This window comes from Microcaecilia unicolor, chromosome 9 (genome assembly GCF_901765095.1).
Source record: "Microcaecilia unicolor chromosome 9, aMicUni1.1, whole genome shotgun sequence".
Lineage (NCBI taxonomy): Eukaryota > Metazoa > Chordata > Amphibia > Gymnophiona > Siphonopidae > Microcaecilia > Microcaecilia unicolor.
This window is the reverse complement of record NC_044039.1, coordinates 175,571,729-175,586,103: the sequence shown is the minus strand read 5'-3', so window position 1 is coordinate 175,586,103 and position 14,375 is coordinate 175,571,729. Positions and strand designations below refer to the sequence as shown.

At 42.4% G+C, this 14,375-nt stretch overlaps 1 protein-coding gene across 2 annotated transcripts in view; it reads right to left on the bottom strand.

Moving 5' to 3' along the window:
• LRRC9 (leucine rich repeat containing 9) overlaps window positions 1–14,375 on the bottom strand; it is a 469,353-nt gene that overhangs the window by 34,072 nt on the left and 420,906 nt on the right. For both annotated transcript variants that reach the window (XM_030213856.1, XM_030213854.1), the window contains 2 exons: window positions 5,557–5,682; window positions 1,057–1,237 (listed from right to left, as the gene is read on the bottom strand). In XM_030213856.1, the coding sequence (XP_030069716.1) occupies window positions 1,057–1,237; window positions 5,557–5,682 (307 nt within the window). The remainder of the gene's footprint in view (window positions 1–1,056; window positions 1,238–5,556; window positions 5,683–14,375) is intronic.

Sequence of the window (14,375 nt, the reverse complement as noted above, 5' to 3'; positions counted from 1 at the left end):
GTATCCTGCAGTACATCATTTTAAGCTGTATTAGGCACACATTAGCGCCTAATGCAGCTTAGTAAAAGGGCCCCACAGATTGCTGTTCGCATTTTTCCTATACAATTTTTAAAATCTGCTAAGTTTATACCCTGGAATCTCAAAGACAAAGTTCTTTAAACAGGAAAGCAATATTAGTTAAACCCTGGGGATGGGGGTCAGGGAACATTCATTTTATTTGCCTCTCACTGATATTTTCTCAAAATATGTGAAAAACACCGCAGCCAAGCAGAGGGTTAGCTTCAAACCTCCATAACCACTATGAACAGTTTTCTAGAGCTGTTCTTCGTGAATGCTTCTATTGCTGTAGATAACCTTTTTTTGTGCTCTACATGCAAGCAGGCCTGCAAATACAGTGCAAGTCCAAGATGAACATATTCCAGTTGCAGTGAGGGCATTTCTAGAAGCTGAATCTTTTGTCTACCATACTGAGAAAAAGAGAGAAGCAAAATCATACAAAATGTCACAAGAATGAAGGTATGAACCAGGGTCACTCAATACTGGCTCACTAAAATGAGAAAAATTCTTGGAGTAGAGTACATGTGTTTAAAAGCAAATTCCAAAAATTCTGTCTGGGAGGCCTACAGGGCTGAAGGGAAAGCGTACCTACTGAAGAGGCCCAAGCTATGAAGAAAATAAAAGATTGTACTACTATAGGAACAGAAATACAGCCAATGAGTGCTGCAGAAAACTAAGTAATGAGGGGGACTCCTGTTTGGTGAATGATTAAGAAATCACATGCATGCCTAGAAAAAACTTTGTAGACTTTTCTAAAATATTGTGTATCGATGTACTGTTGATGACATCAACCACTGAGGTGGTTACCTTAGAGAAAGATCTAGTTAACCACTCCTATCTGAAGCTTGATTGACCCCCCTCAAATGACAGTGCTTTGACTTTCTGACTCATAGAAAGAAATAGAACATCAGATTTGTGAATATTCAAAATAAGAGTATAATTTTAAAGTAGAATAAAATACATTATCATTTAGAAAAGTAATACAGAGTATATGCTTACACTTGTTCCAATCAATTGGTTGCATATCCTCCAACATCTGGGAGAAGTGATCAGATCCAAGGCAAGTGTTCATTCCTCCAGAAAGTGTCATATTTGTCACCCGTAAGGAACTTTGCTTTGTCAGGGCTGATGATGAGCCAGGAAGTATCACATCATAAGGAGAATTTGTAACGGGAAAGGTCTATATAATTAAGGAAAACAAAACTATCCAAGTCACCTTTATATAGGTTTCTGCACACAGATGCAAGAGACCACAACTTCATTTTTACTAAACTTAACTTTCAGTAAAAATTCTGTATGAGAATGCCAAAAATTATAGAATATTAAGTATTAGGGGTTAAATAAAGCACAATTAAACAAAAGAACATTTTTTAACAGCTAATCATATTCTACTTGATTTATATAACCACATTACTAAAATGTTATAATTTACTTGTGAGGTCAAGGTTCAAAAGTACTTATGCAGTCAGTGGTGGCATCAACTCCATAAGTGTGTTTTTTTTAAAATCCATGGCACTTTTACAAACAGCTTTGGATGTTTAAATCAGTAAATGGCTAAAGTTATCTGTTTGAAAACCAGACATGGTTTGGAGGGGCCAAAGGCAGTATAAAAGTTATTCACTCAGAGCTCCTTTTACTAAACTGTGGCAGTTGAAAAGGGCTTACCATAGGATGCGCTGAGGTGTCTTACGGTAAAAGCCCAATATGTATGCGCAAATCACACGCTAAAAAATGTTTAATTTTTGCACAGAGGGGTTGTGTCTATGGGTGGAGAGTGGTAATCAGTTAGCAAAGCTACACTGCCACATGTTAACTGATTAGCACGGGATTTGCGCATGAGCCCTTATCACCTACAAAATAGATGTCGGTAAGGGCTCATGTGCTAATTTTTAATAATGGCCATGCGCTAATGGCAACATTAGCACATGATACACAAACTATAGCACAAGTTCCAACCACAAACTGAGCACAATATTATATATAGTCTTATAGTGTTAACACGATTGTAACGGTATCAGTTTATTACTGAAATATGTAGCATATTTGCTGGATATATATACAGCAATATATTTGTGTATCTTTTAAAAACACTGCAGCAGAGAAAATAGTCTCATTCCAAAAGCCCCCTTCCCTCTCCCTTTGGGGCCTCACCTTGCCTTTTCTCATTCCTCAAAACAAAAGACTTAAGACTGCTTTATCAACACAACAAAGATTGGACCTAACCAGAGGATGCAAGGAGGCAGAGAGTCTGGAGAATCCATTGAAGACAAAAGACTTCAAAGGGTGGACCATAAACAGGACATTTGCTTGTCAAAGGTATACCTGCCCCTCCCATCAGCTTCCAGACATGTGCAGAAAGGAAGGACTTGTAATGTGTATCTGCCACAGAGACTGAACAGGACATCAAAAGACATTTGCCAGCAAAATCCAGACTAAGTCTCGTGATGTCATAAGACATGAGACCAACTCAGGGGTCGTGTGCAGACATGAGACTACATTAACCATAATGCCTTGCAAAATATCCAAGACATGCACACACCATGCTTCTCTGCTAACATTATAAAAGGCCTGGAAACAGCCCAGCTCGCTCTCTTGGGACCTGCCGCTCTTGGAACCTGCTCCTCTTGGAAACTGCTGCTCTCTTTGGGGTCCGCTCCGCTGAAGCCTTGCTCCTGTCCTCAACATGTGCTCATCAGTCCTGCTGGACCACAGCATGCTTGTAACAAGGACTTGTAAGTTGATCTAGACCTGCTACTTTGTTCTATTTTAAGCACAGATTACCTGTAAAGATTCCTCTTAAAAACCTACCTCTCGTGTGAAATTGTATATTAAATCAATCTTTTTTGAATCTAAAAATACGGTCTCTTTGTGTTCTGAATATATATATACTTAATATATTTAATTTATTGCAATTATCACCTTTGGTGATTGGTGGAGAAATTAATATCCTAAAACTTATAAATACAGCGCTTGCTCTTAAATTATAAACAGTAGCGAGTTGCTCTCGAGCTATTTTCCCCAAAATAACTCATTTCTTCCAACATATTAATTGCTGGAGAAGTGGGTAGAATTTCTTGTAACATATTAATTCGTGGCGAATGTGGGCAGCAAGTCTAACACGATCAATATTCCCCAGATTTTTTCTGTTTTAAGGGTTTTAGATTTATTCATTAGGAGGAAAAAAAGACATCAGAAGCCTACTGTGCTCAGTGCCGCAGCACAGACAGTTTTTAGCATTAAACAGGTGCACAGCTTAATCATGGCTCAAAAAAAACTCCATTTTTTTTTTAGAAAAATTGCTAAATTATTTATTTAGTTTGAAGCATTTCAGCGGTATAACCCAGGAGGTTTTCAGACTTATGAGGAGCCTACATTGTATCTCATTATAGAGCAATTCAATACTGCCGCATGAGATTCTAAGCAGTCTGTCATTCACAGGGAGATAACTGATATGAATGCAGAGTATCTGAAGTCTTTCCTCCTTTAAGAACAGAGAGTGTTAATCTTGTTCATATATATATGGAAAGTATATCCAATTGCAAGATTCAGTTGAAAAGTTAATTTACTTTTTTCTTACAATTAAAATAACAAAATAGAACTTCTTTTATCAAGCACAAATAGCCAGCACTTAACTTCTTGCAGCAATCCTGACGGGGAACCGTTTCGCCACCAGCTCTTTCAAGGGAACTGCCTGCTTTTATCTTGTGCCTATACCCCATCTGCCATTATCTGAGCAGCATAATGAATGGGCTGTGTTGGCATTGCCATGCGGCTTAGTAAACAGGGGATTAGTTATATGTGGATTCTCAGTGATGCCATTCATTTAGATAGTGTCACTGAAAATCTGTATAACTTTAAATGGATATATTATCCATTTAAAGTTATGCGGTTGGCCCGCCACTAAATATTTACCTCTGCATTTATACAGTGAATTTCATCCTAACAGAATCCTGATATAAAGGGTAAATGACTAGTCACTCTGTATGACAGCTTCAAAAGGAGAAATAAGAAAAGATAATTACTTACCAGTAAAGTGAAATTACTTACCTGTTTTATTTGGTCTCCAACAGCAGCTGAAATATATAGGTCAGGTGTGGAATCTTTCCAGAAAATGCACTGAGAATTTATGTGAAATAACTGCTGTGATAACTAAACCAACTGCCATTCATTTCAATGATTAACAAAGAAACAGAGTGATAAAGATCCATTCCTAAGTTTTTGATACCAGTAAGCTCCAGGTATGTAATTGCATTTTTTCTAAAGACATTCACACATGGACTCACACAAATGAGATTAGCTAGTTAAAATTTTTCTTATAATAAAAATGAGGTCAGAAAGTACACCACCAACAATAAGCAACAAAACACCATAAATGTTTTTGACAGAGAAGCGTCTGAAAGTGCTTCAAAAGAGCAGACACTATGGGTCTATCAATCTTCTGAATGAACTGTACTTATGTAAGAAGTAGAGCTAGTAGCATATGAATAAAAGTTATCTTAAGGACAGGGCTCCTCACACTGAAAGCCTCGCTTCTGAAGTTATATCCAACACTGGAAGGCAGCAAGCACCTAAGGATCATCACATCGTAATACATGAAACTTCCACCCTGTCTATATCATTGGGATTCTGTATGATCAAAATATTGACCAAAATGTAACAGTTTTCTGCTCTGAGACGTTCAAAACAGACAAACAATGAAAAGATAAATCCTTACTCTGGACCCCAGCTTCAAGGTCCAGACAATGGAGGATCATTTCAACAGGCCTTGACCATCATATTTAGACATGCCCCGGTGGATCTTTCTGCAAGCCTTTGAGCTCAGATTCAAGTTAGACCCATCTAGATTAATGAGGCCTCTGCTCCTGCACCATTTTCTATACCCTGGTTCTACTTTCTGCCAGCAACTGGCTGACCAAAGCAAAAATCTGCCTTAGGGAGTCATTGAGTTAGCACATCAGAGACACCTCTCCTAAACATTTGGCCCTAGGCATATATGCCTAGTTTGCCTATGCCTTAATCCTGACCTGATTTTAATGTAACCTGTAACTTACATTCAACTTCATGCTTGGCTTATTTTGCATTGGACCACTAAAGGGGGGATAACTTTCAAAAGCCGGTCAAAAATATAGTAAGCTAATTTAATATATAGGTTATCCCCTATAATTTATTTGTTGAACTTTATTTCTCTATTTTCAGTTAGGTTAAAACATATAACCAGAACTATGAAATGATCCAGCTGCTCTTAAACAACATTCACAACAAATTAAAATAGAAAGGCATGATACAGTTATAATTTTGTGATATTTGTAAATTCATATGCTCCATTTATACATAGCAAAATTAAATGCAATGCAAAACATTAGTACACAAAATATATTGAGGAAAGGGTTATTTATTCAAATTTGGGAAACCTCTGCACAGGTTCAGCTTTTCCTTGTGTTTTTATGTTTCAAAATGAAAGCATGATTAAAGTGAAAAATGTTAGTTAAATTTATGTACTTGCTGCTCTGAGAAATGAAGCTCAGCTCTTGACCTTTCCTCTAGGCTTACTGTAGTTCCATCTAATACCTGCAGGCTGGGTAATCGGGATATCAGCAATGGACGATAGTACATTTTACGAGAAATCTGAGGAAACAGAATACATGTTTATACAGATAATTTAATACTTTAAAAGGTAACAAAGATAAATGACTTGAAATTTAAATAGCATAATAGAAGCAAAGCAACATTTGAAGGGCAATGCTATAACCTGGTGCCCACATTTATGTACCACTTGTTCACTTAAATGTATAGAATACCAGCACTTTTGCAGGTATGTGTACAGTTACATGCACATGTGGCAGCAGTTCACCTAGGCACTATATAGTAAGTTATACACACCATTGCCACATTTTGGCACCTGCAGTAAAGGCAGGTCTATGGCTGGTGAGGGTGCCTAAATGTTAGATGCACTAATGCCAGGTTACACCAAGATTAGAACTAGAAGTGACATCTCAAGTTCAAGTTTCAAATTTAATAAGGCTTGATATATTGCCTAATGAGGAGCCTTTCTAAGCGATTCACAATAATACAACAAAGCAGTTCTAAGGTCAGAAAAGAAATACATCTGAGGTTAGGAAAAAGAAGTGTACAGTAAAGATTACCAATATCAGTTCAAGTCCACCTGCAACTAAACTGCACTGCACTGAGGTTGCAAAAATGAGAGTGCACAGATGAACCAGGAATTTGTGCTGACAATAGAAAAAAGTGCTGACAAGTTATTGTGCTGCCACAAGACTGATTTCACAAGACAATGCACACAGTGGGTCATCCAAACGTTTCACTGCTGATAAAATTATGAGGATCCTGAGCTGTTATTTCACTGGTAAGGGGCTGAGTGTGCTGTCTGTCCCAGGTACAAAATAAGAACCTGTATATAATAATATGTAAACCACTTTGATTGTAATTACAGAAAAAATGGTGTATCATCCCACCCCCTTTCCCTTAAAAGAGCCAGTGAGGACAATCCTTCTTCAGGTTTGTGTGAGTGCTGTAGCAGGTATTCTCCGAGGACAGCAGGCTTCATATTCTCACAAGTGGGTGACACTGATCCACAACGCCTGGTACTGCATTTTGCCAAAGCTAAAAATAGAGCTTTCTGGAGTGTGAGCCGAGTGAGTGCCTTCCTGCCTGTTATGCGAACACAGTCTCCTCACTTTAATACTAAAGCAAAACATAAAGTAAAAATAATCAAGGAGACTCCAAGTAGAGGTGGGAGGGACTGTGAGAATAAGAAGCCTGCTGTCCTTGGAGAATACCTGCTAAAGGTAAGTATCTTTGCTTTCTCTGAGGACAAGACTTCTGTGTTCTCACAAGTGGGGAATCCCTAGCATCCAGGCTCACCCAAAACAACAAACATTGGTCAATTGGGCCTCACAACGGTGAGGACATAACACAGATTAACCTGAAACTGTATACAATCTGAATGAGGGTATAGCCTGTAACAGAATAAAACGGGCCAAGGAGGGTGGAGTTGGATTCTAGACCCCAAACAGATTCAGTAACCCTGACTGCCCGAACTGACTGTCACGTTGGGTATCCTGTTCAAGGCAGTAGTGTGATGTGAATGTGAGGACTGAAGACTATGTCGCAGCCTTGCAAATTTCTTCAATGGAAGCTGACCTCAAGTAGGCTACCAACGCAGCTATGGCTCTGACATTATGAGCCATGACATGACCCTCCAAGGGCAGCCCAACCTGGGCATACGTGAAGGAAATGCAATCTGCCAGACAAATTGAAATGGTATGTTTCCTGATGGCGACCCCCATCCTGTTTAGATCAAAAGAAACAAAAGGCTGGGTGGACTGTCTATGGGGCCTTGTCTGTTCCATGCAGTAGGCCAATGCTCTCTTGCAATCCAAGGTGTGCAAACTGCTTTCACCAGGATGGGCATGAGATCGGGGAAAAATGTCGACAATTGACCGATTCAGATGGAACTTCGATATCACCTTCGGCAGAAACTTAGGGTGCATGCGGAGGTCTACTCTGTTGTGATGAAACCTAGTATAAGGTACATCCACTACTAAGGCCTGAAGCTCACTGGCCTTAGTAGCCACCAAGAACACAACCTTCCAGGTCAAGTACTTCAGATGGCAGGAATTCACTGGTTCAAAAGGATCTTGTATCAGCTGGGTGAAAATGACATTGAGATCCCATGACACTGGTGGAGGTTTGACAGGGAGCTTTGACAAAAGCAAACCTCTTATGAAGCAAACAACTAAAGGCTATCCAGAGATAGGCTTACCTTCAACACATTGATGATAAGCACTAATTTCACTAAGGTGAACCCTTACGGAGTTGGTCTTGAGACCAGACTCTGATGAGTAGAAGGTATTCAAGCATGGTATATGTAGGACAAGTAAGGGGATCAAAGTCTTTGCTATCACACCAGATGGCAAACCTCCGCCACTTAAAGAGTAGCACCTCTTAGAGGAATCTTTCCTTGAAGCCAGCAAGACTCAGATGACACCCGAGAGACCCAAGGAAGCAAATTCTAGGCTTTCAACATCCAAGCTGTGAGAGACAGAGACTGGCGGTTGGGATGTAGAAGAGACCCCTCATTCTGTGTGATGAGGGTCGGAAAACACTCCAATCTCCATGGTTCTTTGGAGGATAATTCCAAAAGAAGAGGGAACCATATCTGTCACGGCCAGTACAGAGCGATCAGAATCATGGTTCCGCAGTCTTCCTTGAGTTTCAGCAAAGTTTTTTTCACCAGAGGTATCGGAGGATACTCATACAGAAGACCTGTCCTCCAACTGAGGAGGAAGGCATCTGACGCTAATCTGCCGTGGGCCTGAAGCCTGGAACAGAACTGAGGGACCTTGTTGTTGATCTGAGTGGCAAAAAGATCTACTGAGGGGGTGCCCCACGCTCAGAAGATCTTGCAGGCTATGCCCATATTGAGAGATCACTTGTGTAGTTGCATTATCCTGCTCAGCTTGTCAGTCAGGGTATTGTGCCTGCCAGATAAGTGGCTCGAAGGAACATGCCATATTGATGAGCCCAATGCCACATCCAGACAGCCTCCTGACACAGAGGGTGTGATCCAGTGCCTCACTGCTTGTTGGTGTAATACATTGCAACCTGATTGTCTGTTTGAATGAGAAAAATTTGATGAGATAGCTAATCTCTGAAAGCCTTTAGAGCATTCCAGATAGCCCGAAGCTCCAGGAGGTTGATCTGAAGATTCGTTTCCTGGGAAGACCAAACTCCTTGAGTGTGAAGCCCATCTACATGAGCTCCCCATCCTAGGAGAGAAGCATCCATTGTTAGCACATTTTGTGGCTGAGGAATTTGGAATGGAAGTCCTAGAGTCAAATTGGATCGAACTGTCCACCACTGTAGAGAGTGTACAAGCACTGGGGATACTTGAATTACATCTTCTAGACTCCCCGTGGCTTGATACCACTGAGAAGCCAGGGCTCATTGAGCTGAACTCATATGAAGACGTGTCATGGGTGTAACATACACTGTGGAAGCCATGTGGCTCAGCGATCTCAACATCTGCCAAGGTGTGACCTGCTGAGAGACACGAACCTTGGACACCAGCGAGACATGATTGTCCGCTCTCGTCTCCACGAGGTAGGCTCAAACCCTCTGTGTGTGAAGCAGGACTCCTATGAACTCCAATCACTGGACAGGGTGTAGATGGGACTTGGGGCAGAAGCGTAGCTAGCTGGGGCGCAGGGGGAGCAGTCGCTCCCCTAAACAACTGTTTACAAAAAATGGCACCTATGCGCCTCAACCCAATAAATATTTTTTTTTCTGCTCCCTCCGGAGTCTTTAATCTTTTACTATCGCTTTTGCCCGCTCTCCCATCCATGCGAGGTCACTTACTTCCTGAAGCGTTCTCCCTCCGGCACTGGCGATTGACACAGTCAGCTGTTTGCCAGCGTTGGGGCCTCCCCTCAGGCGCGTCCCACCTCTGCGGAAAACAGGAAGTTGCTTAGAGTAGGCGGGACGCGCCTGAGAGGCCCCGACACTGGCAGAAGGCTGCCTGTGAATCGATTCGCCGCCGCCGGTGCAGGAGGGAGAAGGCTTAACCCGAAGGTGGTGGTAACAGGCCCTGCAGGTTGCAGTAGCGAATTCTTCATTCCTGTGCTGCATGCATGGTGTTCCACTACCCCAGCTACCTTTGGTGAATGAGATTTGTCGGGTCTGCTTGCGGTTTCTCTTATACCGGGCGCCAATGGCTGAATTGGATAACATCTTGGGTTCTCGTTAGTCCTAGGTAAAGTGGCTTATTGCCTGGCAGCGCATCGTGAGGCTGTGTAGGACATATCTAAAATAATTGTCAAAAAAATTACGACGTCAGAAGAAGGCGGGGCAGTGAGCAGCGAACAAGGGAAGGCTAGAGACGTCGGGACTGGGAGCGCCGCCTCCTTCACTGACGCTGCGCTGCCGGAGGAAGGTAAATTTAAAAGAAAAAAAAAGGAACGGGATCTTGGGGGGGAGAAGAGGGCGGGCAGTTCCTACATGGGAGCGGGAAGGCAGGGTAAGCACGCAGCGGCGGCGCTTACCCCGCTTACTGCATCGGCACGGCCCTGCAACTTTGAGCCTTTTACTAATGAATGGCGTACAGATTTTTGAAAAAAATGGCACCTATGTGCCATGTGACAGTAACTTTCCCTGCCGCCTGCCATGTAGTCTTGCATCTTTCTCCCAGAGAGAGGGCACTATTAGAAAGGGGAGGAGGAGATAGGGACACAGAGAGGGCACTATTGGAAAGGGGAGGAGGAGATAGGGACACAGAGAGGGCACTATTGGAAAGGGGAGGAGGAGATATGGGGACAACGGTGAAAAAGGGATGCGATTGGGACAAAGAGGTAATTTTGGAAAAGGGGGAAGGTGGTAATACAGGGGTAATGCTGGAAAAAGGGAGCGATGGGGACACCAGGAGGGCAGATAATAGAAAAGGGGGAGATGAGGAGACCAGGAAGGCTTGTGCTGAAAAAGGGGGGAGATGGGGAAACAGAAAGGGCAGATGCTGAACTTGCGGGTTGGGACAAAGGACACAAGGGAGATGTTGAACAGGACAAATAGTGGTGCAGAGGAAAGAAAGATGGTGCACTTGGAGACAGAAGAAATGTCAGATGGGCAGGAAACCCTGTAAAGGCAGAAGAAACAGAGAAAGACAGAAAAGAGACAGTGGGACCAAAGCAATTGAAAAAATAAATTGTTCTAAAAAGGTATTTTATTTTGAATTTGATATTAGGAATATGACGGTATTTGAAAATACACATCTCTGATATGTTCAGATTAGCAACCCTGCAGGGGTCCAAGTGTATTTTCTTAAGTCATTTGGATGTACTGCAGCACAGATTTTGATTGGTAGAATCAGGGACTGCAAATCCCACATGAATGTGGGATAAGAGTTCACACTTGAACTGGTTGAAAAATCTCCCTTCTGGAACTGGATCACTTGGGAGCTCTATACATATCTATTTGATAGTGGGGGACATAAAAAGAAAGATCAGTGCCAAATAGATGTAGAGAAGGAAAGGAAGAAGACAAGAGGAGAGAGATGAAATGTAAAGGCCAGCCTGGAAAAGAATTTGTAAGGCTGACTCATGGAACATGGAAAAAAAGACTGGGACTAGCCAAATTCCCAGACAACAAAGGTAGAAAAAATTATTTTTATTTAATACTTTGTAAGTACTGAGATGTACCTGCTTTGTAAAATGTATATTTTTTCTATGTTTATTTTGCAAAGTACAGGAGAAAATGCTTTTCTGTTTCTTTTTATTAGTATTGCACTGTTGAGTCAGGTTTTCTTGGGCAGAGAGGAGGGGGGTCTCTATTTCAACTTTTGTTGTTGTTGTTTCTTTTTTTTGTGGCTCCCTATTCTGTATTAGATTGGTAGGATGGAATGTTGTCACAGTTTGGGTTTCTGCCAGGTGCTTGTGACCTGGGTTGGTCACTGTAGGAAACAGGATACTGGACTAGATGGACCTTTGGTCTGACCCAGTATGGCTACTCATGTTATATAGATGAGGGTCTGTCCATGTTCTGCATGTGCGACTGAGGTGAAGAATTCTGCTGGCATGTAGTGTCTGCGTAGGAATGTGTAACAGTGCAGCTTGTTCCAGTTTCCCAATAGTAGGAATATTGTTGCTCGAGAACCCAGTGTAATATATATAGCACTGTCTTTTGATAGGTGCGTTAGGGCTGTTATGGGGTGGTATGTTTTGTGTTCTAGGACAGTGTTTCCCAAGTTGGTCCTGGAGTACCCCCTTGCCAGTCAAGTTTTCAGGATATCCACATTAAATATGCATGAAATTGATTTGCATACACTGCCTCCATTATATGTCAATCTTTTTCATGCAGATTCATTGTGGATAGCATGAAAACCTGAATGGCAAAGTGTCTAGCCCTATTTGAAAGTAGGCTCAGAAAGTAGGTGTCTAGCAGTGGCAGGAATGTGTGTGCTATTCCTGAGCTGATGGTCACAATTCGAATATTTTTACTTTGTAGTTAAGAAGACAGGTTGCCTGCTGTGGCTAGTCCAGGGACCTCTTCTGTGTCCTGCCTCCTGATATAACTTACTGTTTCCTTGTAGGCAGGACGCAACAGAGACAGCCTGTATTAATTATTGCCCGCCATAGCACCTGAGCAACAACACAGACACTGCTGTCTAGATGACACCAACCGGCGCCTATTTTATAAAAGTCTGCTCCCCCTGAGATCAAAACCTGGCTACGCCTCTGACTTGGGGTAGTTTAAAATGAACCTTAGTAGCTCTAGCACTCGAATAGTCATCCGCATGGACTCCCGAGCACCGACCTCTGAGGTGCTCTTCACCAGCCAATCGCCGAGATATGGGAACACATGAACTCCCAGTCTGCATAGCGATGCTGCAACTACCACTAGACACTTGATGAAGACCCTGGGAGCTGACGTGAGGCTAAATGGCAATGCACGATACTGAAAGTGATGTGTTCCCATCCTAAATCGAAGATACTTCAGGTGGGCTAGAAGTATCAGGATATGAGTATATGCATCCTTTAAGTCCAAATAACACAGCCAATCATTTCTCTGAATCATTGGGTGAAGGGTGCCCAGGAAAACCATCCTGAACTTTTCTTGGACTAGAAACTTGTTAAGGGCCTTAGGTCTAGGATGAGACACATCTCCCGTCTTCTTCCCGTCTTATTTTCTCCTCGAAACTAACTACCTGTTCCTCTGATCCTATTCCCACCCATCTACTTAACACTATCTCTCCTACTGTCATCCCTTTTATCTGCCATATCCTCAATCTTTCACTTTCCACTGCGACTGTCCTTGATGCCTTCAAACATGCCGTAGTCACACCACTCCTTAAAAAAACCTTAATTGGACCCTACCTGTCCTTCCAACTATCGCCCCCATCTCCCTCCTCCCTTTCCTATCCAAGATACTTGAACGTGCTGTTCACCGCCGTTGCCTTGACTTTCTTTCATCTCAAGCTATTCTTGATCCAGTTCAATCTGGCTTTCGCCCCCTTCATTCAACTGAAACAGCGCTTGCTAAAGTCTCCAATGATCTGTTCCTGGCCAGATCCAAAGGTCTCTATTCTATCCTCATCCTTCTCGATCTATCTGCTGCTTTTGACACTGTTGATCACAACCAACTCCTTGATGTGTTGTCCTCACTTGGATTTCAGGGCTCTGTTCTTTCCTGGTTTTCTTCTTATCTCTCCCATCGTACCTTTAGTGTATACTCTAGTGGATCCTCCTTTACTTCTATCCCACAGTCAGTTGGTGTACCTCAGGGATCTGTCCTGGGGCCTCTTCTTTTCTCCACCTATACTTCTTCCCTTGTACTCTGATCTCATCCCATGGTTTTCAGTATCATCTTTACGCTGATGACTCCCAGATCTACCTCTCCACACCAGAAATCTCAGCTGAAATCCAGGCCAAAGTATCTGCCTGCCTGTCTGATATTGCTGCCTGGATGTCTCACCGCCATCTGAAACTAAACATGACCAAGACTGAACTGCTTATCTTTCCCCCTAAACCAACCTCTCCTCCTCCCCCATTCTCTATTTCTGTGGATAACACTCTCATCCTTTCTGTCTCATCAGCTCGTAACCTTGGGGTCATCTTTGACTCCTCCCTCTCCTTCTCTGCACATATTCAGCAGACTGCTAAAACCTGTCATTTCTTTAATATCACCAAAATTCACCCTTTCCTTTCTGAGCACACTACCAGAACCCTCATCCATGCTCTTATCAGCTCTTGCTTAGACTATTGCAACTTGCTTCTCACAGGTCTCCCAGGTCTCCCACTTAGCCATCTCTCTCCTCTTCAATCTGTTCAAAATTCTGCTGCACGACTAATATTCCACCAGTGTCGTTATGCTCATATTAGCCCTCTTCTCAAGTCACTTCACTGGCTTCCCATCCATTTCTGCATACAGTTCAAACTCCTCTTATTGACCTATAAGTGCATTCACTCTGCAGCTCCTCAGTACCTCTCCACTCTCATCTCTCCCTACATTCCTCCCTGGGAACTCCGTTCACTGGGTAAATCTCTCTTATCTGCACCCTTCTCCTCCACTGCTAACTCCAGACTCCGTTCCTTTTATCTTGCTGCACCATATGCCTGGAATAGACTTCCTGAGCCGGTACGTCAAGCTCCATCTCTGGCCGTCTTCAAATCTAAGCTAAAAGCCCACCTTTTTGATGCTGCTTTTAACTCTTAACCCTTATTCACTTGTTCAGAACCCTTATTTTATCATCCTCACTTTAATATTCCATTATCTCTTGTTTGTCCTGTTTGTCTGTCCTAATTAGATTG